General features: G+C 38.6%; 1 protein-coding gene and 1 non-coding gene across 21 annotated transcripts in view; one reads left to right on the plus strand and one right to left on the minus strand.

Annotated features, from left to right (window-relative positions):
* Positions 1-22,296, minus strand: part of EHBP1 (EH domain binding protein 1) — a 383,016-nt gene that overhangs the window by 325,309 nt on the left and 35,411 nt on the right. For all 20 annotated transcript variants that reach the window (XM_070069071.1, XM_070069064.1, XM_070069059.1 and 17 more), the window contains exon 3: positions 10,174-10,231. In XM_070069071.1, coding sequence (XP_069925172.1) covers positions 10,174-10,231 — 58 coding nt within the window. The remainder of the gene's footprint in view (positions 1-10,173; positions 10,232-22,296) is intronic.
* LOC127490461 (small nucleolar RNA SNORA40) lies at positions 17,458-17,581 on the plus strand. The gene has a single exon (XR_007918410.1). It is a non-coding gene; the product is annotated as a small nucleolar RNA SNORA40 (small nucleolar RNA).

The raw sequence follows: 22,296 nt of genomic DNA on the forward strand, positions 1-22,296 counted from the left end.
TCAAGTGTCCCATAATTATATATTTATAGCATTCCTATGAAATAGAAGCATAAGGAATAACAACTAAACCTTTCTCCTTAGCCACAGCAGAAAATATAGAATATATATAAAATTCTCATTGAAAAAAAAAGAGTTTTCAAACCACCTAGGGAGACCTAATCCAGGCTTAGATAGGGAAATCAAACAAGCGAAGAGTAAACACCTTGCCTTATTCAACACCTTGCCTTATTCCATACTAGTAATCAACAGAAGAACTCAGACATGTGACTCAGAGTTTTTCACTTAATCCATACCATACCAAATTGTACCCCAGATTCACAGTGTACTCAAGAAAACAGTCTTCCATTTCTAAGAACTTAACATTTTCATGTATGACAAAGAGATCAAAAGTGGAAGAAGCAGGGAATGTGGAGACCTCCTAACATGGGAAGTAACAAGATTGTAGACTCATACTTTCCGCTGGTACTCTAAAGCCTGGTCCTCTCATGACATCTTACACTCATCAGTCTTGGATGGGGGAATGGTAATTAAAGAGTTCTGAGCAAACAAAACTGCAATTCTGCTTAACAAACTAAAATCTTGTAGTGGTTGTTGTTGTTTTAACAAAAGGAGACAGAAATGTGCAGTTCCAAGTTGCTAATACACTGCCACTTTCTGACCACTCTATCCAGAATCCTCAGCAAAAAAGGTCCAAGTTAGAGCACCTGCATTTTGATACTCCTTTTTGGATTACCCAACCTGGCTGAGTTAACACACTGTAACAGTATCAATTAGCCTAGCAATGTAGCCAACAATAAGTATAGCCAGTGCCAACTTTATATTGTTAGCTAATTATTATAAACTAGAGTAAAAGAATAAAGGACCAGTGACACAGACTGGAGAAGAAATCAAGGATGTACAAAATGGCAAACATGAAAAAAAACTTTACCCCGTACATCAGTAACTCAAGAATCTGGGGGTTGGCCAGCACCGCGGCTCAACAGGCTAATCCTCCGCCTGCGGCACCAGCAACCCCGGGTTCTAGTCCCGGTTGCCCCTCTTCCAGGCCAGCTCTCTGTTGTGGCCAGGGAGTGCAGTGGAGGATGGCCCAAGTCCTTGGGCCCTGCACCCGCATAGGAGACCAGGAGAAGCACCTAGCTCCTGGCTTCAGATCAGTGTGGTGCGCCGCGGCGGCCATTGGAGGGTGAACCAACGGCAAAGGAAGACCTTTCTCTCTGTCTCTCTCTCTCTCACTGTCCACTCTGCTTGTCAAAAAAAAAAAAAAAAAAAAAGAATCTGGGGGCTGGCACTACTTCATATCAGGTAAAGCTGCTGCCTGAGGTGCCAGCATCCCATACAGGTGCCAGTTTAAGTCCTGGCAGCTACACTTCTGATCCACCTCCCTGCTAATACACCTGGAAAAGCAGCAACAGATGACCCAAGTGCTTGGGCCCTTGCACCCATGTGGCAGACCTGGAAGAAGCTCCTAGCTCCTAGCTTCCGATTAGCCCAGCTCTGGCCATTGCAGCCATTTGGAACCAGCAGATGGAAGATATCTCTCTCTCTCTCTCTCTCTAACTCTGCCTTTCAAATAAATAAATAAATATTTTTAAAATTCTGAAAGGAGAAAAAGTCTATACAGGAAATTAATAACTATAGTAGTAAACACCTAATTATGCTCACAAAGGCAACAATTTAGTTTTCAAGAAGTTGCTATATAGAAAAGAACATCATATTGGCAGAACATCAGCATTATAAGAACCCTGTTCAGTTTTCATTCAGGGTAATACAAAAATTTCCTTAGCAAACAATTAGGCACAGAAGCACATGTACAGCTGTTTACTTCCTTAGTATAGTTAGGAAAACCAGGTTAAATAATCATTTGCCAATATCCTGGAACAGATAACAGTAAAAAGGATTAGGACACATTATTCAGGTCCCTTTATACAGCTTCTCTTAACTTTTAGAGATACTCTGGTGTCTGCCAACGGCAGATCAAGGAAAAAATGCAACATTTCTGAATTTTGGGTACTGACTCTATAAAGTGCTTCATTATCTGATGCTTTCATGTCATATATCATCTGGTACCTACTATAAAACTAAATACAGAGTAAGAACTCATTATTTCTTATTCCTGCAAAATCAAAATATTTCACTGAAAATCTATTACAATTGCTATTTATTTATTAAACTGGTAATTTTCAGTTTTTACAAATGCATATATCTACATGTTTAAGATGCCATCTGTAACATCATCTGAGAGTTGCCAACATCATGTCCACTGGCTCTACAAGCTGTATTCTTCCACTTGACATGGTGGCACATTTTAAACAATGATGCACAACCACAGAGCAACAAAGAAAAGGTGGCAATGACATAAAAAAATTGGTGGTGAGTATCTGAAAGTTCCAGTTTCCCAACAGAATTCTCTCATCTGTCTGTAAGCTCTAATTTCTAGTTAGAAAACAGGAATTCAGACAACAGAACTACTCTGCCATAACTTCTGTGGTCTATCATAATTGCCCTGCTTTACCACAATACACATAATACTAAAGAATAACCCACTAAGCATATGCAAATCAATTGCAGCCTGACAAAATGTTTGTTATAAATGTGTTCTTGGGGGCAGGCATTGTGACGTAGCAGGTAAAGCCGTTGCCTATGGTGCCAGCACCCTATATGGGCACCAGTTCAAGTCCTGGCTGCTCCACTTCCAATCCAGCTCCCTGCTAATGTGCTTGGAAAAGCAGAGAAAGATGGCCAAGGTGCTTGGGCCCCTGCTAACCATATGAAAGACTGGTAAGAAGATCGTGGTTCCTGGCTTTGGCCTGGTGCAGCCCTGGCAGTTGTGGTCATTTGGGGAGTTAACCAGTGAATGGAAGACCTCTCTCTCTTTCTCTCTCTCTCTCTCAAATAAATGAAATAAATCTTCAAAATAAATAAATAAATGTATGCTTTAAGGAGAAGAGGTAAGGAAGCTGCATTTTGTACTAATCAGCCATAGTAATTATTTTTTCAATCTAAAATGATTCTGTATTAAGTTCTTTATATATTTAGCTATAAGAACAGACATGTACCAAAAGAGAGAGCAATAAACTTAGAACTAAACTTTAATAATGTAAAGCAAAGTGTGTTATTATTTTACTGTCTAAATTGACAATCAGTGAACTGACTTATCTGAGTGTTAATTCTAAATTTCTATCCACCAAGAGGTGCACTGAGAATGAAGAAAGATAAATAGTAAGCTACACAGTTAACAACAACAACAACAAAAACAGATTACTGTGTAGCCTAAAATCTTTGCAAAATATGATTAAAAGTTAAAACCAGACTATGTTCTGGCCAAAACATACAGAGATCTGTTTTTCTTAGGCACTTCAATAGCACTTAGTAGCAAATAATGCATATATTTAAAGGAAAAGTTCAGAAAACACAAGAGTCCTAAAAAAAATGACTCTAGTCTTTGGATTTAATATAATTGTTATGTAACTAAAAAAGAACAGCTAGGGACAAGTTTTTTTCAAGAATTCTGAAATATAAATTTCAAGTTTCTCACAGTTTCTATAACTGGCTTTTTATTCCTTATTTAACTAGTAAGTACAAATTCTAAAATAATATTTTCATAGATATAAGCATACTACATATTTACATATATGCTATAAACTACATACTATATATACATTATCATAAGTTAACCCATGGTGGGCTCTCATGAACTTTCCCAAAAAAGCACACCTATGTTTCACAAGAACATGTAATCACTCCAAAGTACAGCCATCACTCAGTGTCTGTGGAGGATTGGGTTCTATGACACCTCAGACACCAAATCTACAGATGTTCAATTCTTTATACAAAATGGTGTAGTATTTGCACGTAGACTACACACATCCTCCTGCATACTTTAAATCATCTCCAAATTATTTATAATACTTGAAATAACATAAATGCAAAGTAACCCACTATTATAATGTATTTTTTAGAAATAACAAAATAATGTCTATATATGTTCAGTAGAGACACAAACTTTTCTCTAACATTCTCAGCTTCACTGAATCCATAGATGTAGAACTTACAGATACAGAAGATTGGCTACATCCAGGAGGGGTGAAATACAGAGAGCATTACAACTAAAAAAAAATAGTCCAATAAATAATTTCTCTTAAAATATATTCTGAGAAAATCAATCTGAAGTCTCATGTTTGTTTTTCATCACCTGGATTCAAACAATATTTAATGATATTTGCTAAAATATGAAAAAGAATCTAGACCTAACAGAAAAGTTATCTGAAAGACTTTTAAAAGTACAATGATAGGAGGACATTATAGTACAGTGGATTAAGCCACACATGGGAAGCTCACATCCCAAATCACCCATATTCCATTACGAAGTGCTACTTAGCTTTGGATTCAGCTACTCACTAAGAAGCAATGGATGAGGCTGGTCCTGTGGCTCACTAGTCTAATCCTCCGCCTGTGGCAATGGCACCCCGGGTTCTAGTCCCGGTTGGGGCGCCAGGTACTAGTCCCGGTTGCTCCTTTTCCAGTCCAGCTCTCTGCTGTGGCCCAAGAGGGCAGTGGAGAATGGCCCAAGTGCTTGGGTCCCTGCACTCACATGGAAGACTGGGAGGAAGCACCTGGCTCCTGGCTTCAGATCAGCGTAGCGCACCGGCCATTGGCGGCCATTAGGGGAGTGAACCAACGGAAGGAAGACCTTTCTCTCTGTCTCTCTCTCACTGTCTATAACTCTCTCTGTCTTTCTGTCTCTCTCTCACTGTCTAATTCTGCCTGTCAAAAAAAAAAAAAAAAAAAAAGCAATGGATGAGGGGCTCACTTGGTTAATCCTCTGCCTTCGGCACCGACATCCCATATGGGTGCCGGGTTCTAGTCCCTGTTGCTCTTCTTCCAGTCCAGCTCTCCGCTGTCGCCTGGGAAGGCAGTGGAGGATGGCCCAAGTGCTTGGACCCCTGCACCTGCATGGGAGACCAGGAGGAAGCACCTGGCTCCTGGCTTCCAATCGGCGCAGTGCCGACCGTAGAGGCCATTTGGGGAGTGAACCAGCAGAAGGAAAACCTTTCTCTCTGTCTCGTTCTCTCTCTCTCTCACTGTCTACAACTCTACCTGTCAAATAAAAAAAAAAAAAGCAATGGATGATAGCTCAAGTACTTGAGTCCCTGCCACCCATGTGGGAGATCCAGATGAAGTTCTTAGCTCCTGGATTTGGCCTAGCTCAGTCCTGGATGTTGCAGCCATTTGGGGAGTGAACCAGCAAACGGATGATCAATCAATGGATACCTCCCTTTCTGTCTCCCTCTCTCTCTCTCTCACTAGTTCTCTCTGCCTTTACAATAAATAATAAATCTTTTTAAAATGTAAGTAAATAAAATTTAATGTCAAATAAGGATTATAAGGATATTTTGAATTGATCTGTAAGCTAATGTTTAACTCTCTTTTAGAAAATAATTGCTAGGGTCGGCGCTGTGGCGTAGCAGGTAAAGCCACCACCTGCAGTGCTGGCATCCCATATGGGTGCCAGTTCTAGTCCCAGCTGCTCCACTTCCAATCCAGCTCTCTGCTATGGCCTAGGAAAGCAGTAGAAGATGGCCCAAGTCCTTGGGCCCCTGCACCAGTATGGGAGACCCAAAGGAAGCTCCTGGCTTCAGATAGACACAGCTCCGGCCATTGCAACCAATTGGGGAGTGAACCAATGGATGGAAGACCTCTCAGTCTCTGCTTCTCCTTCTCTGTGTAACTCTGACTTTCAAATAAATAAATCTCTAAAAAAAAGAAGAAAAGAAAAGAATTCTATCTAATTCTTTTTGTTTTGTTTTTTGTTTTTTTTGTTTTTTGGGTTTTTTTTTTTTTTTTTTTTTTTTTGACAGGCAGAGTTAGTTAGAGAGAGAGAGACAGAATGAAAGGTCTTCCTTCCGCTGGTTCACCCCGCAAATGGCCACTACGGCCAGTGCACAGTGCGGATTGGAAGCCAGGAGCCAGGTGCTTCTTCCTGGTCTCCCATGTGGGTACAGGGCCCAAGCACTTGGGCCATCCTCCACTGCACTCCCAGGCCACAGCAGAGAGCTGGACTGGAAGAGGGGCAACTGGGACAGAACCAGCACCCCAAATGGGACTAGAACCCTGGGTGCTGGCGCCGCAGGCGGAGGATTGGCCTAGTGAGCCGCGGCGCCAGCCTTACTATCTAATTCTTAAAAGGCAAAAAATCACTTTCTATTGATGGCTGAGAACACCTGGATCTATTTCTAAAGTTCATAAATATAATTATATTCATTTATTACACTTAGTGGATAATCTATATTGATCCCTTCCACAGAAGCTTAAGACCTAATCAACAGCACTGACTGACAGAAGACCCCATGTTTACTTTTAGCATACTTTTTCATACAAAAACCTATTTTAAAAAGTATCCTAATCATAATGCCTAAAAGTATAAATATATTAGGAGTCTTCAAAAAGTTCATGAAAAAGTGTTTTATGAAAAACTATGTATAGATTTCAAAAGGTTAGGATTTCTTTTTGGTACCAAAATAGACAACTCCACTTTCTACAAACTTTTTGAGGCATCCTTGTATGCTTTTCAAAAGATGCTGTACATAATGGAAAGCACCTGGTTTTGGTTTTTTAAAGATTTATTTTATTTATTTGAAAGACAGAGTTAGAGAGAGAGGTAGAGCCAGAGAGAGAAAGAGAAAGAGAGAGAGAGAGAGAGAGAGAGAGAGACTCCATCCACTGGTTCACTCCCTAAATGACAACGGCTAGAGCTGAGCTGAGCTGATCCGAAGCTAGCAGCCAGGAACTTTTTCCAGGTCTCCCACACAGGTGCAGAGTCCCAAGGACTTGAGCCATCTTCTACTGCTTTCCCAGGGCATAGCAGAGAGCTGGATCGGAAATAGAGCAGCCAGCACTTGAATCCAGGCTGGGGCTTTAACCCACTGTGCTGTACATAGCACAGGCCCTGTTGTTTTTGATTTTTTTTTTTTTTTTTTTTTGAGAGGTGGAATTACAGAGAGAGGGAGAGACAGAGAGAAAGGTCTTCTATCTGCTGGTTCACTGCGTAAACAGACACAACAGACAACTAGGCTGATCCCAAGCAGGAGCCAAAAGCCTCCTCTGGGTCTCCTACACAGGTGCAGGGGTCCAAGCACTTGGGCCATCCTCTACTACTTCCCAGGCCATAGCAGAGAGCTGGATCAGAAGAGCAGCTAGGACATCAAGCAGCGAACATTTGGGATGCTGGTGCCGCAGGTGGAGGCTTAGCCTACTACACCACAGCACCAGTCCCTGGAAGTTTTATATTGCTGGAGTGAGCGCTTGGCAATTTCCTGAAAGTTAAAAACTATCTACCTTATTACCCCGTATTCCACCTCTAGGTATATGCCCAAGAGAAACAAAAATATTTGTCCCTTAAAATACATGAAAACACTGTTTATAATAACTTTACTCACAACAGTGAATATTCACAATAGTAAAACACTCAGAAAAGAAACAAATGTTCATCAACAGAAGAAAAGATAATCAAATTGTTGCAAATCCATATGACAGAACACTACCTAGCAATAAAAAAATAATAATAATAACCGATCAGAAGACAAAAAAGCATGAAAAAATATCAAACACATTATATGGAGCAAATGAAGCTAGAAATATTTACATGAAATTCAAGAACAAGCAAAATTAGTATGGTGATAGGAAAGCAAAACATTGGTTTCCTTTGAGGGTTCAGAATTGAGTAGAAGAAGAACAAAGGAAAAAGTGATGAAAATTGTCTATATCTTGATAGGAGTGGTAATTATATAAGCACACATGCCAATTAAAATTCAGTGAATTATATAATTAAGATCTGTGCATAATACTGAATATAAATTATCTCAATAAAATGAAATTTTTAAGATGTCCTTAATTAAAACCTCAAAAAATTTAAATTTCAAATAAAATTGATAAATTTTTTCTTACATAATCAAAAGTCTACCTCAGGAAAAACCAACATTTAATAAACATGATTAAGGTTATTGTACATTTATAAAAATATATTAGAGCTGGTATTGTGGCATAGAGGGTAAAATGGCCACCTACAACACTGGCATCCCATATAGGCACCTGTTCAAGTCCCAGCTGCTCCACCTCTAATCCAGTTCTCTGCTAATGTGCCTAAGAAAGCAGTGGAGGATGACCCAAGTCCTTGGGTCCCTGTACCCACATGGGAGATCCAGAAGAAGTTTCTGGCTCCTGGCTTTGGACCAGCCCAGCTCCAGCCATTGCAGCTATTTGAGGAGTAAACCAGTGGATCTCTGTCTCTTTATCTCATTCTCTCTCTAACTCATTCATATAAATAAATAAATTTCTTAAAAAATTTAAAGATAGGGGCCAGCAGTGTGGCATAGAAAGTTAAATCTCTATCTGCAGTGCTGGCATCCCATATGGACACCATTTCGAGTCCTGGCTGCTCCACTTCTGATCTAGCTCCCTGCTAACAAATCTAGGAAAGCAGAAGATGGCCCAAGTGCTTGGACCCCTGCATCCACGTGGGAGGCCTGAAAGAAATCCTGGCTCCTAGCTTCAGACCAGCCCAGCCAGTTGCAACCATTTGGGGAGGGAACCAGCAGATAGAAAAATCTCTCTTTTTAGATTTATGTATTTGAAAGGCAGGGCTACAGAGAGGCAGAGGTGGGGCGGAGGAGGGACGATAGAGAGAGATCGATCTTACATCCATTGGTTCACTCCCCAAATGGCTACAATGGCCACAACTGCCTGAGCCAGGAGCCAGGAGTTTCTTCCAGGTCTCCCAAGCACTTGAGCCATCTTCTACTGCTTTCACAGGCCACATAGCAGAGAGCTAGATTGGAAGTGGAGCAGCCAGGTCTGGAACCGGTGCCCATATGGGATGCCAGCACTGCAGGCCGCAGATAAATAAATAAATCTTTTAAATAAAAATACATATTTATTTTATATCTAAATGTATTTATCTAAATATTATTTTTTATAAATATTTTTATTTATTTTGAGAGGTAGAGTCACAGACAATGACAGGGAGAGACAGAGAGAGAGGTCTTCTGTTCGTTGGTTCACTCCCCAAATGGCCACAACGGCTGCAGCTGCACTGATCCGAAGCCAGGAGCCAGGAGCTTCTTCCAGGTCTCCCACGTGGGTGCAGGGGCCTAAGGACCTGGGCCATCCTCTACTGCTTTCCCAGGCCATAGCAGAGAGCCGGATTGGAAGAGGAGCAGCCAGGACCAGAACCGGCACCCACATGGGATGCTGGCACCACAGATGAATGATTAACCCACTGTGCCACCATGCCAGCCCCTAAATATTATTATATTTATCTCTCCACCTCCCTATAACTCTTTTGAATAAATCTTTAAAAATAAAAATATATTTATATTTATCTACAAAATAGAATTTCTGTAGAATTGTTATTGAACATTTTAAAATTTTATTCTACTCCACTATTCAAAACTATTAACACAAAAAATACCCTTAATATCTTTGAAAAATCCAACTCCTCCTCTGCAACATAGCAATGGACTTAGATAACCATCAGTACTTAAGTGTGCCCTAACTTCATCCTCTTGGAATCTGAATAAATTAATCCTGGATGCAATTTAGTAAGTGGTATCAGTTTAATAATTAATTCATAATATGCTAGTACAGGAACTTTATTATGCTGCTTGAGGCTACTGTCTTAGTTCATTTGTGCTGCCACAAATACAACAAAATACCATAAACTGAGTAATTTATAAAGAACAGAAAGTTATTTTAGGAGTCTGGGAGGTCCAAGGCAATGGCATTTGGTGAGGGCCTTCTTATTTGATCCTCATAACAAAAAGTGTTGAATTCCCTCCTCAGACCTTTTCAAAAGGGCACCTAATTCCATTCACCAGGGAATAGTCCTTAGGGTCTAATCACCTTAAAGACCCCTTTCCAGCCAAAGTGGCAATACTGAGGACACATTCAAACCATAGCAGTTACCAAATCCAAGACCAAAACTCAAGCAACTAGCTCCCAAATTAAGAACTGCACTTAAAAGATTTAAGCAACTTATCAATCCATTTTCAGCATGTTAATCAGGGGGAAAAATCAACAAACATTCAAAAATATTTTACAGTGGGAACAGAGAAGCTTAAAACTTTGACTTACAGTAGAATTCAATATTTGAGAAAGAAATTTAGGAAATACACTAACCTTAGAAGACTTCCTTCGGCTTCTTCTTGTCCAAACTACCACCAGTTTATCCGGTTGCCTACCAAATGGGAACAAATTAAAGGTAATTTATCTTAAACCAAATCAGTATAGTTTTAATGTTTTTTAAAAGAGCAAAATGTCATCTGCTATAGTTAAAGTAACTACTTTTACAATAAAGTTCTATATTCAAATACAAATATAAAAGAGGTTAAATACAGATGATTTAATTTAAATGACTAATAGTTCATCCACATGATATTCTAAAAATACTTAAGCAAATTAATTTATTGAGACAAACTAAGCTAAAGAATATTTTGAACTGTTTACTAGTTCATGACAAAAAGCACATACATATTTTCTCTAAATATTAATACTTCTAATACATTATCCTCTTTCAGTTGGAATAAATAATAATAAAAATAGCACTTCTGAAATAAAATCTATGGATTGTATCTCTTAATCTTATGAACAATACTAATGGTTTTCAAAACATTTTTATAATCTAGTCATCTCAATTATACTCATAAAAATAATATAGTTCTTTAAAACAGGCAAGGCACATATTTAGCCTTATTTTTTTAGCCTAAAAAATTGGCTAGTTGAATAACTAATCAAATCTATGGCAGAGCCAAGACTAAAGTACAGGTCATTTAATGATAAGCTCAGACCATGCATCTTTTCCTTATTTTCCACTAATATAAGGTCAAACAAAAGCAATACATTCACAGTCTACACAACTAAGATCTCTTTTGTGCTTATAGAGAACATCAAGACTATGACTGATAGCTATTCTACTTGAATTTTCATTTTATAGAATCTTAGATAAAAGTTTCTTAATCAAGAAAAGACTATATCCTCATCTTGGTAACTTTTACCATTTTCATTTTACTCTGGAATCATTTACTTTCAGCAAATGACCTCTTATTCTGTTTCATTTAATTAAATACATATATTACATGCATACACACATACATAAAAGGTTATCAGACTTCCACTGCTCAACCAATAATCTACCTACAATCATGTACTGGTATCCATGGAAAGAGGTCCAGCAAAAAATGTTACTGACTATCACCAAAGTGACTCAGAATGTAGCAAAGAGAACAAAAGTGACAGAAATATTTTCAAAAAAGGTAAAAATCACAGAAGATGGATTGGTAAGTACATATATCTAATACAGATTTGAGAAACATACAAGTGGGAAAATATGCCAGACTTAAAGGAAGTAGTCTTTAGAAAATAATATATCAATGAATTAATAGGATAGATTAAAATAAATCTATATCCACATATTTTGCAACTAAACTACAGAATAGCAAGATAAAGAGAAAAAATCATTTTAAAAAAAGATTATTGACAAAGGAATAATTATACTGACAGTCAACTTTCCTATTAGCAACAAGAGTCCACAAGACAATGAAGTCCATGATCTTCAAGTGCTAAGAGAAATACATAGCTGCCACCCTAGAGCTTTAAATCACCTAAAATTACCACTTAAGAAACACTTTTAGATATCCAAAGACTAAGACTAAGAGTTTACAATGTATAGATCTTAGCTAAAGGAAAGAGGGAATAGAATGCAAAAGGCAACATAAATAAGGTAAAATGTTAATGCTTTTTAAGTGGTAGAACCTGAGAAAATACACAAAAAAAACCAGAAGTTTCAATAATGAAACTATTTGACTAAGGAGCCATCTACACAAATGTACAATGTTTCTGATGGTGATAATAATCAAAATGGTTTAATTCAATAGAAAAATGATAGTTCTCCATCTACGATTAAGTCCAGTTCCCATCAAGTGTCAGGCTTTTTTTTTTTTTTAAAGGTTTATTGATTTATTTGAAAGTCAGAGTTACAGAGAGAGATAGAGAGACAAAGACAGAGATCTTCCATCAGCTGGATTGTTCCCCAGATGGCCTCAACTACCAGGGCTGGGCCAGGAGCAAGGAGCTTCTTCCAGGTCTCCCATGTGAGTACCAGGGGCCCAAACACTTGGGCCATCCTCCAATGCTTTTCCCAGGCCATCAGTAGGGAACTGGTTGGGAAGTGGAGTAGCTGGGACTTGAACTGGCACCCCTAGGTGATGCCTGCGTTGCAGACAGCAGCTATACCCACTATACTACAACACCTGCCCTAGGTGTCAGGCTTTCCGGTGAATTTTCCCAAGAGAAATGTTGGAAGCAGTGGTGAGATTAATGCAGAAGCATTAAATTGCAAGTGAAAGAGACAAATGCTTCACAGCTGACCAACTTTACCCTTTAAGATGATCTATTGAGGCCCTGCATACATTTGGCCCTATGACCTCTTAGCACAGAAGGTAAGATTCATATTCCTCAACACTTCACTACTTGACTCTGATCTACCTTCCTAGCTGTACAACCTACAAATATCTCAAGGGCATCTTACTCTCCAACCAATCCCTGAACACATTTCCCTTAAATTTCTTCTTATCTTTGTATGTATATATCCTTTTTGAAAAAATTTCCTCTTCCTCCTCTTCTTCAACCTGATAAACTCTTATCACTTTCTGTGTGAAATTCTGAGCATTTCTTATTTCATCTCACCCTCCTGAATTCCCCCATTTCATATCCCAAACCTGAGGCAGGGTTAATTATATTCAAAATAATATCCTAGTTACATTGCTGCTTTAATACTCAGTATGCTTTGTATTATTATTAACTTAAATCTCCCCTGCTAGAATTCACTACTTTGTCAACCTTATCATATTTATCTTTGTATTCCCAGCAACTAATAAGAATCTGCTACAAGGTTGAGGTTCAATGAGTACTTGTCACTAAATCAACGAATATTAAATTTCATCAAGGAATCCCCAATTTCTTTTTTAAGGTTTATTTATTTGAAAGGTAGAATTACAGAGAGACAGAGAGAAAGAGAGAGGTCTTCCATCTGCTGGTTCACTCCCCAGATGGCCATAACAGCTGGAGCTGAGCTGATCTGAAGACAGGAGCCAGGAGCCTCTTCTGGGTCTCCCACATGGGTGCAGGAGCCCAAGGACTTGGGCCATCTTCTGCTTTCCCCAGCCATAGCAGAGAACCGGACTCAAATAGGTGCCCATATGGGATGCTGGCACTGCAGGCAGCGGTTTTACCCACCACAGAACATTGCCATCCCCTCCCCCAATTTTCTAATGTAATTTATGACAGTTAACTAAAGCCAGTAGCTATGTAATACATCCTTTTTGCAGCTTATCTGAGTTTTGCAGGGGTAGTCAGCTGCACATTAAAACTTCTGGGGAAGCTTTAAAATGTTGCTTAGATTCTAACCTTAGAGAATCTGATTTAATTGATCTGGTGTGCAGATTTTTAACCTCCACAGGCAATTTAATGGGAAGCCAAGGTTAAGAACCACCTTTAACAGGTAAAGTGGTAAGTAATCCCCTTCCCTCCTGATCTGAGTCACTAGTGAGGCATTAGCTGTGATGGTAGTGAGGGTCTGTCCCCTCCACAGCATCTCCCTAGTGCTACCTGAACTGCTGCCTTCTCCCAACTCAACTCTCAGCAACCTCTCACCCTCAAGCCATCTCAGTGCTTCAGAAAAGAGAAGCTTTTTTAGCTTAAAAAAGCAGGATGAATAGTCTCCTAACTTGCCTGATGCTTCAAAAATGTAGAACGTAAATGACTAATTTGAGAATGCCTTCAGAGATGACTAAATGTTTTTGTGGATTCAAAATCATATTCACATTTTAAATGTTTGCTAGAAATCAATCCACTTTTACACAGCAGCAGCAGCAAAATGAGGCACAATATTCTAAAACAAAGAACTGTACTCAGAGTCACTACTATTGATAGAAGGGTACCAATAACCATACAATCGGCTAACCACAATTAATATTTTAGGCATTCTTTCTGCACTAGAAAAAACTATTAAATATTTACATATGTACTCCCAAGCGAACAGGGAAAGAACAATTATGAATATTTTCTCCTACTACCAAAAACACCTATGCTTACACAACTTTCTATCAAAAAAGTCAAGAAAATCTGATACAGCCCAAGTTTCAGAGAGAATTCAACAATCACATATTCAATATTGCAATCCCCTCACCTCAGTTTAATAACCAGGTAGCACTACATATAATACACACACACAGAGTACATATTCACTTATTACACATAAAGATTTTGTATATATCCACTCTAGGCAACACAGTCAAATTTTCAGAGTAATCTATCTAAAGAAATCCATTGGTAAACATGACACCTTTTGGTGGCTTATTCAGGAATGGAAAACTTACTTTAAAAAATAAAGATTTAGGGGCCAGTGCTGTGGCACAGTGGGTTAAAGCCCTGGCCGGGGGTGCTGATATCCCATATGGGTGCCAGTTCTAGTCCCGGCTGCTCCTCTTCCAATCCAGCTCTCTGCTGTGGCCAGGGAAAGCAGTGGAAGATGGCCCAAGACCTTGGGCCCCTGCACCCACATGAGAGACCCAGAGGAGGCTCCTGGCTCCTGGCTTGGAATCGGCGCAGCTCCAGCCATTGCGGCCATCTGGGGAGTGTGAATCAGTGGATGGAAGACCTCTCTCTGTCTCTGCCTCTCTCTGTAACTCTTTCAAATAAATAAAAATAAATCTTTTTTAAAAAATCCCACCCTCAGAGCCCTTAAAAAGGAGCAATTTGAATTTAAAGATGGTTTGTCTCAAACCATGGTCCTGTTGTTAAATCCTGGAAAGACAAAAAAAGAAGAAAGAGTGAGAAAAAGGCTCCAACTGCATCTTTCTTTGGCCTGTAACTAAATGTTATGCCCTCTTCTTTAGCAAAAAATGAAACGATGTAAACTTAGACTTCTTTAGTTTTTTTCCACTCTCTAACAAGCATCATTTGTGTAAGGCAAAATTTTTAAAGTCATAAGATTCCAAAATTATCACATGAAAATCTGTCTCATTACTTTTCAGAAGTAAAATAAGCATTCAACAAGTAGTCTACTGAGTGCCCACTGTGAACCTGGCATTGTACTCAGCAATACAGATCAAAGATGAAAGAAGACAAGCCCTACACGTTTACAATCTAGCAAGGAGACAAGTATAAACCAACTACTCCAGAGCAGGCACAACCTTGAGAAACACTGAGAAGACAAAAAGACCTTAAATAGGAAAAAAAAAAAAAAAAACTATTTATAAATATCTCAGGAAAAAGTCACACTGACAAAAAGAACCTGCCCAACCACAGAGATTACTTTATTTAGTATTTGTAAAAACTGTAATTTATAATGACACTTTTAGTATAAAGCCCAACAAAAGATGAATAACTAATTACAGTATGTCTGTTTACTGGAAAATTATACAGTCATTAAACTATTTTCCATGAACACTTGTAAGCAAAAGACAATGCTCAGGATATTATGTTAAGTTTTGTAATACAAATTTTAACTTTTTCTATACTATGTAATAGAAGATACCATAAGGAAATACCTCAAAATTATAACTGTGGCTATTACTAGGAAGTAAAATTACATATCATTTTAAGAATACACTTTTCAGGTGCTGGTGTTGTGACACAGAAGGTTAAGTCACTGCCTGCAAAGCCAACATCCTATGACACTGGTTCAAATCCTGGATGCTGCACTTCCAATGCAGCTCCCTGCTAATGCACTTGAGAAAAGGAATGGAGAGTGGCCAATTCTTTAGCCCCCTGCAACAACACGGAAGACCCAGATGCAGTTCCAGGCTCCCAGCTTCAGCCTGTCCCAGCTCTGGGCCTCTGTGGCCATTTGAGTGAAACAGCAGATCAAAGATATTCTCTCTGTGTGTCTCAATATCTCAGTAACTTTGCCTTTCAAATAACCTTTTTTTAAAACTTTTTTGATTTTTACAGGTTTATTTTTAATAGCTTTTACTGTTTTACAGTATGTTCCATAATGAATATCTATTACTTTATTTTGAGGGGAATATTTAGATGGGGGAAGTAAGTTACTAAAAATAAATCGATAAAGTCTGGAATAAATTAAGAGATAAATTAATTTTTAAAAATTTTTGCCAAATTTAAAGAGCTCCCGTATAGGTGAATTAATTTATTTTCTAAGATAACCAAAGTAGAGTGGGTGTCTTAAGTTAACATAAATGTTCCCCAAGGTCTAAAATTTTTTAAATAGGTCCCATCTCACTCTGGTCTCCACTTCTCCTTTTTTGGGTAGCTTCTCAATTCCTGTACCATTTCCTCTTTGGCTGGCAAAGTCAGAATGTCATTCCAGTACAACTGGCAAAGTCCAAACACTATCATTAATGGTTTTCAGATCACTCATTCTCTTCTACATCAACTGAAATGCCCCTTTCTCCGGGGTATTTAAGAAGGCATTAAGTGGAAATATGGAGAAATTATTTATTAGTAAGTAAATACAAAGTTGTAAAAGAGAACCCTTCAAAGAGGACATAGTATGTAGGAAAGAATTCTAGATTGGCAGTTAGGAATCTTGTTTTTCCAAGGCCTGATACTAGGTGACTTTAGAAGGTCTCTCAATTTCTTTAATACCTAATTTACCAAATGAAGAGAACACATGTACAACCTCCGGTAATTCTAAAACATTACATAAATTTAAACAGCACTGATTGTGGTCAAATATTTGGTAGTTTAAAAGTGAAGTAAGAAATTCAGGAATAGGATAAAGATTTACAGCAAGTAGACACTTGCCTCCTGTACACTAACACAATCTAAAGGTAATTAATATCAGCACATTTGAACAATATTGTGAAAGAAAGTAATGTTTTTTAGCAGAGAAGTAAACTGACTACCAAAGATTAGTGCTCCTATCCAAAGCAGAGAGTTAATTCTGGGAGGTACTGCAAGTCCTTCCACCACCACCACCACACTACCATGTTGACAATCAGATGGAGTCACTTGATACTTCCCAGGACTAAAATATGAGAAGTAGAAAAACTAAAAACAATGGTTGGTGTTACTTCTGGAGTAAAATGGCTAATAAATTAGTATACTTTTCCCACACTATCTGAACAAAAAGGATTCTAAAGGACAGAGGACAACAGAGTCCTAAAAATAAAAGGTATGTAGCCCCTAAACGACCACATGGAAGGCCAGCTGACCCAGGAAAACCCACTGTACACTGAGAAGTGAGCAAAAAATAAAATTTATTAGGTTAAATCACTTGGATTTCTGGATGTATTTACTACCAGTCTAGAAAACTCAGTAAACATATGTATGTAAATAACAATAAAACTGCTGCCTTGTAAAAGTTTACACTTCAAAGTGATGAGACAAAATTCAACTGTTTTATGTTTTTTATTTTTCATTTATATAAAATCAATGTTTCACTGCACTTGTATTTGTTTTTAACTTGTGGACAAAGACTGCTACACAGGTGCAAAAAATAAATCCTCTTTTGCAACCCAGAACTCATTGATCAGTATGAGTTTTGATACACACCAGCAGGAATAGGATGCCTAACAAAGTTAAAAGAGATGTGATGGGGGAGTATTTATAACCATAAGGGTTGGTTTTAGGATTGAAGATCTTAGTATTCCAATTTTCATGTTGAGATGGTAAGTTAAGCTGGCTAAAAAAATAAATAAATAAATGTTCAAAGATAAAAGACAGCTATACTTCAAAACTTAAACCTTGCCGGCGCCGTGGCTCACTAGGCTAATCCTCCACCTTGCGGCGCCGGCACACCGGGTTCTAGTCCCGGTCGGGGCGCCGGATTCTGTCCCGGTTGCCCCTCTTCCAGGCCAGCTCTCTGCTATGGCCAGGGAGTGCAGTGGAGGATGGCCCAGGTGCTTGGGCCCTGCACCCCATGGGAGACCAGGAAAAGCACCTGGCTCCTGGCTCCTGCCATCGGATCAGCGCGGTGCGCCGGCTGCAGCGGCGGCCATTGGAGGGTAAACCAACGGCAAAAGGAAGACCTTTCTCTCTCTGTCTCTCTCTCACTGTCCACTCTGCCTGTCAAAAGTAAAAAAAAAAAAAAAAAAAAAAAACTTAAACCTTAAGTTTTCCCTAAATTAAAATAAAGAAACCTTAAGTCTTTTGTACACACAAAGTCTAACATATTGTACTCACCACAGAATTCAGGATACACTTACAATGAGAAAAAGAGCTCAGAACATGAAGACTAAACTTAATGTGAAATAGGCACTTCACTCAATAGCAGGGTTATTCTTTTAGGGGAAAGGGCTCTTAGCCGTAACTAAACATTTCATGGTAGGATGCTATGAATATTGAAACAAAAGGAAGAAAATTGTCTTATCACAGAAATACTCTAACTTTTACTGTTTCTCAAGTAATTATTTTTATCCTTCAGTAGGTACATCTGCCTCCTATTATACTATCACTGTTGCAGCTCCAGTTAATTATACTCCTTTATGCTTACTTCACAAGTTATTTAACAAGCTGTAATAATTAATTCAACAGGAAAAGCTGTACAAATACAAGAAAAAGTACACATACTCACATATATATACATATATGGTACATTTATTTTCTACTAAAAAAAAGGCCAGTTCTAATAATGAGCTGTAAAGCATCTTTGTCACTTAAATAAAAATACTTTAAATTTAGCATCATCTTAACATTTATAAATATTTTCACAGAATGATTGTTTTGGGGTAAAAACATTTTACTGGTGATGTATTTGGACTTTTGACAGAAATATATGATTTCAAATACCTCTATACCAGTATTTAAGGAGAGCGCCATTCAAATTGAGAAGTATAATTTGGCATTGTTTTTTCTTCGTTTAAAGCGTTTAAAGATTTATTTATCTGTTTGAAAGTCAGAGTTATAGAGAGGAAGAGACAGAGGTAGAGAGAGAAATCCTCTATCCACTCGCTTACTTCCCAAATAGCCACATGGCCAGGGCCAGGCCAGGCAGAAGCCAGGAGCCACGAACATCATCCAGGTCTCCAATGTAGGCAGCAGGGACCCCAGCACTTGGGCCATCCTTTGCTGCTTTTCCCAGGTTACCAGCATGGAGCTGGATCAAAGTGGAGCAGCCAAGACACAAACCAGCACCCATATGGGATGCCAGCACGCAGGCGGTGATTTCACCTGCTGCACCAAAATGCCAGCACTCAATTTGGCATTCTTGAGCTGAGTGTACTGATAGGATACTAGGAAGGAAAATAAATACACACACACGCATTTGCTGTACTATTCAATAGTATAAAGGATTTATAATTTTTATAATATAAAGATATTTCTGAGTCAGACTACAATAAAATGAATCATTGCTGTATATGTTCACAATATTGGTCTTCTGAAACAATGTTTCTAAATTTCTTTATTGTTTTAGAGTATCATAACAATTCCTTCAATTTACCATATTAGTTATAGTTACTCTTTTTTTTTCCATAGTCCTGTTTTTTGTTTGTTTTTTTAAAGATTTATTTACTTTATCTGAAAGGCAGGGACAGAAAGAGAAAGAAAGTCAGAAAGAGAAAATCTTCCATCCATTGGTTCACTCCCCAAATGGCCTCAAACAACAGCTGGGGCTGGGCCAGGTGGGAGCCAGGAGCCAGGAGCCTCATCTGGGTCTCCTATGTGAGTGCAGGGGCCCAAACACTTGGGCCATCTTCTGCTGTTTCCACAGGTGCATTAGTAGGGAGCTGGTTTGGAAGTGGAGCAGCCGGGACCTGAATTGACACTCATATGAGATGCCGGCAACAAAGGCGGAGGCTTAACCTACACCACAGCACCGGGCCCCCTCCCCCCCAAGTCCTGTTAAAACAGGTCTCACATTAATACAAATGCTAGTATACCCAAGTTATATACCTGGCTCCTTGGAACTGAATTTAGGAAGAAAAAAGAATGTATCAATCTGACCATTCCCTAGCCTTCCAAAACAATTACCGTCACAATTTCCCCTCAATGCAATTCTGTAATTGCTGCAATTGTACATTTTTTATGATTTTATTTATCTGCCTGTTTCTCTCATGATATTAAGGTTCTCAAAAGATTTCCTAGTATTCACAAAGCACTTACTGGGAACAAGCAGGGAAAAAACATGAAGGATCAAAGAATCATATGAAGACAGCTAGATCTGGGTTTGAATGCTGATTCCCCTTTTCCTAGTTATCAGGTGTAAGTCTGAGGAGGATGCTCATCTGTGAAAGAAAAATGTCATAGGACTAATATAAAGACCAATTGGGGCCAGTCCCGTGCCTGCAGAGCCGGCATCCCATATGGGCGCCGGTTCTAGTCCTGGCAGCTCCTCTTCCAATCCAGCTCTCTGCTGTGACCTGGGAAAGCAGTAGAAGATGGCCCAGGTGTTTGGTCCCCTGCACCCACGTGGGAGACCCAGAAGAAGCTCCTGGCTCCTGGCTTCAGATGGGCACAGCTCCGGCTGTTGTGGCTATTTAGGGAGTGAACCAATGGAAGTAAGACCTTACTCTCTGTCTCTTCTTCTTACTGCCTGTAACTCTACCTCTCAAATAAATAAATAAAATCTTGAAAAAAAAAAAGATCAGTTAAGATAACACATAGAAATATTGACATCTGTGTTCTCCACATGTGAGGTTTTTGTAAGGCTACAAAAAAAAAAAAAGAGAGAGAGTAAACAATATACTAAATTAAAGGGACTGTTATGGGTGGCACTATAAAACATTAAAGAAAGTTGAAAAATATTGTTCAAGAAGACTGATATTGCAACAATTCACTATAATGTTATTTCAGAAGTATCTTTATATTATAAAAATTATAACTCTTATGCTACTAAATAGCATAGTAATAGGCTAGTGATAAATACATATATACATATAATTTTTGTTGGTATCTCAAAAGTACTTAGCTAAGTGTCTCTCAAAAAAAAAAAAAAAAAACTCAGCAACTACTCCTCATGGATGCATAGTCTCCAAATAGCTTACATGTGAACATCAACCAGGGACCTTTAATACATATATATATTTTTTTTTTTAAAAAAAAAAGGCTTATAGTGACATAATTCTGGAAATTGTATCATTATTTTTCATTAGGAAAGCAAAAAATAAAAAAGAGTTGGAACATAAAGTTGAGGGAATCTTTTAGAAGTGGAATAAAAAGGAAAAGAAATGCAAGACATTTAGATAAATCTAGAAAGTTAAATATCTGACAATCCCCAGTGTAACAGTGAAAAAAAAGCCCCAAGTCGTCACTTAGGCCACAGCCCTAGAGAGGAGCCATGCAATGTGGAACAGGACACTGGAGGGCTCCAGGGATTAAAAAAGAAGTGATGAATTCCCAGTGTTTTTGAGAGTCAATAGAAAAGTTTAAGAATAATAATGATAAACACATTATGGGGGGAAGGGTAGTAATTATCAACACTAGGAAAATCAAAACAAAGAAAATGTGACAATTCTATAGGGCAATATTTACTAGTCGTAACAACAAATTCTGATTTAACTCTGATAGAGCTGATTATGAAATGGGAGGATAGACAAAGGAAAGAATAAGTATGTTTAAGAAGAGGTGGTTTAAGACAGCTAAATTCCCAACTCCCAAAATCAACACTGTTAAGGACTACAATCAATAAAAGAATAGTTGAAAGTATGCAATTGAAAAATGATATATACTACCTCACAAAAATACAAACAAATATGAGTGCTGGCAAGAATACAATGAAATTAGAACCCTCATATATTGCTCGTGGGATTGTAAAATGGTGTGCCTGCTATGGAAAACAGTTTGGCAGTTTCTTAAAAAGTTAAACATAGGGGGCTGGTGCTGTGGCATAGCAGGTAAAGCTGCCACCTCCAGTGCCAGCATCACATAAGAGCGCCAGTTCGAGTCCTGGCTGCTCCACTTCCAATCCAGTTTTCTGCTATGGCCTGGGAAAGCAGAAGATGGCCCAAGGCCTTGGGCCCCTGCATCTGCGTAGGAGACCCAGAAGTTCCTTGGTCCTGGCTTCGGATCGCCACAGTTCCAGCCATTGCGACCAGTTGAGGAGTGAACCAGCGGGTGGAAGACCCTCCCCCCACCACCGCCGCCACCTCTCCTTCTCTCTCTGTGTAACTCTTTCAAATAAATAAATAAATCTTTAAAAAAAAAATTAAACACTTTCAGTTTCCAGTCCAGCAATATAAGCAGACTAGAAGTTACCATATCTCTACAATACATAAAAAACTCAACAAATTCAAATATCAACAACTCTTTTTAGATTTAAAACAGAAGGTCACTGGACAAACC

The sequence above is a fragment of the Oryctolagus cuniculus genome, chromosome 2 (assembly GCF_964237555.1).
Source record: "Oryctolagus cuniculus chromosome 2, mOryCun1.1, whole genome shotgun sequence".
Lineage (NCBI taxonomy): Eukaryota > Metazoa > Chordata > Mammalia > Lagomorpha > Leporidae > Oryctolagus > Oryctolagus cuniculus.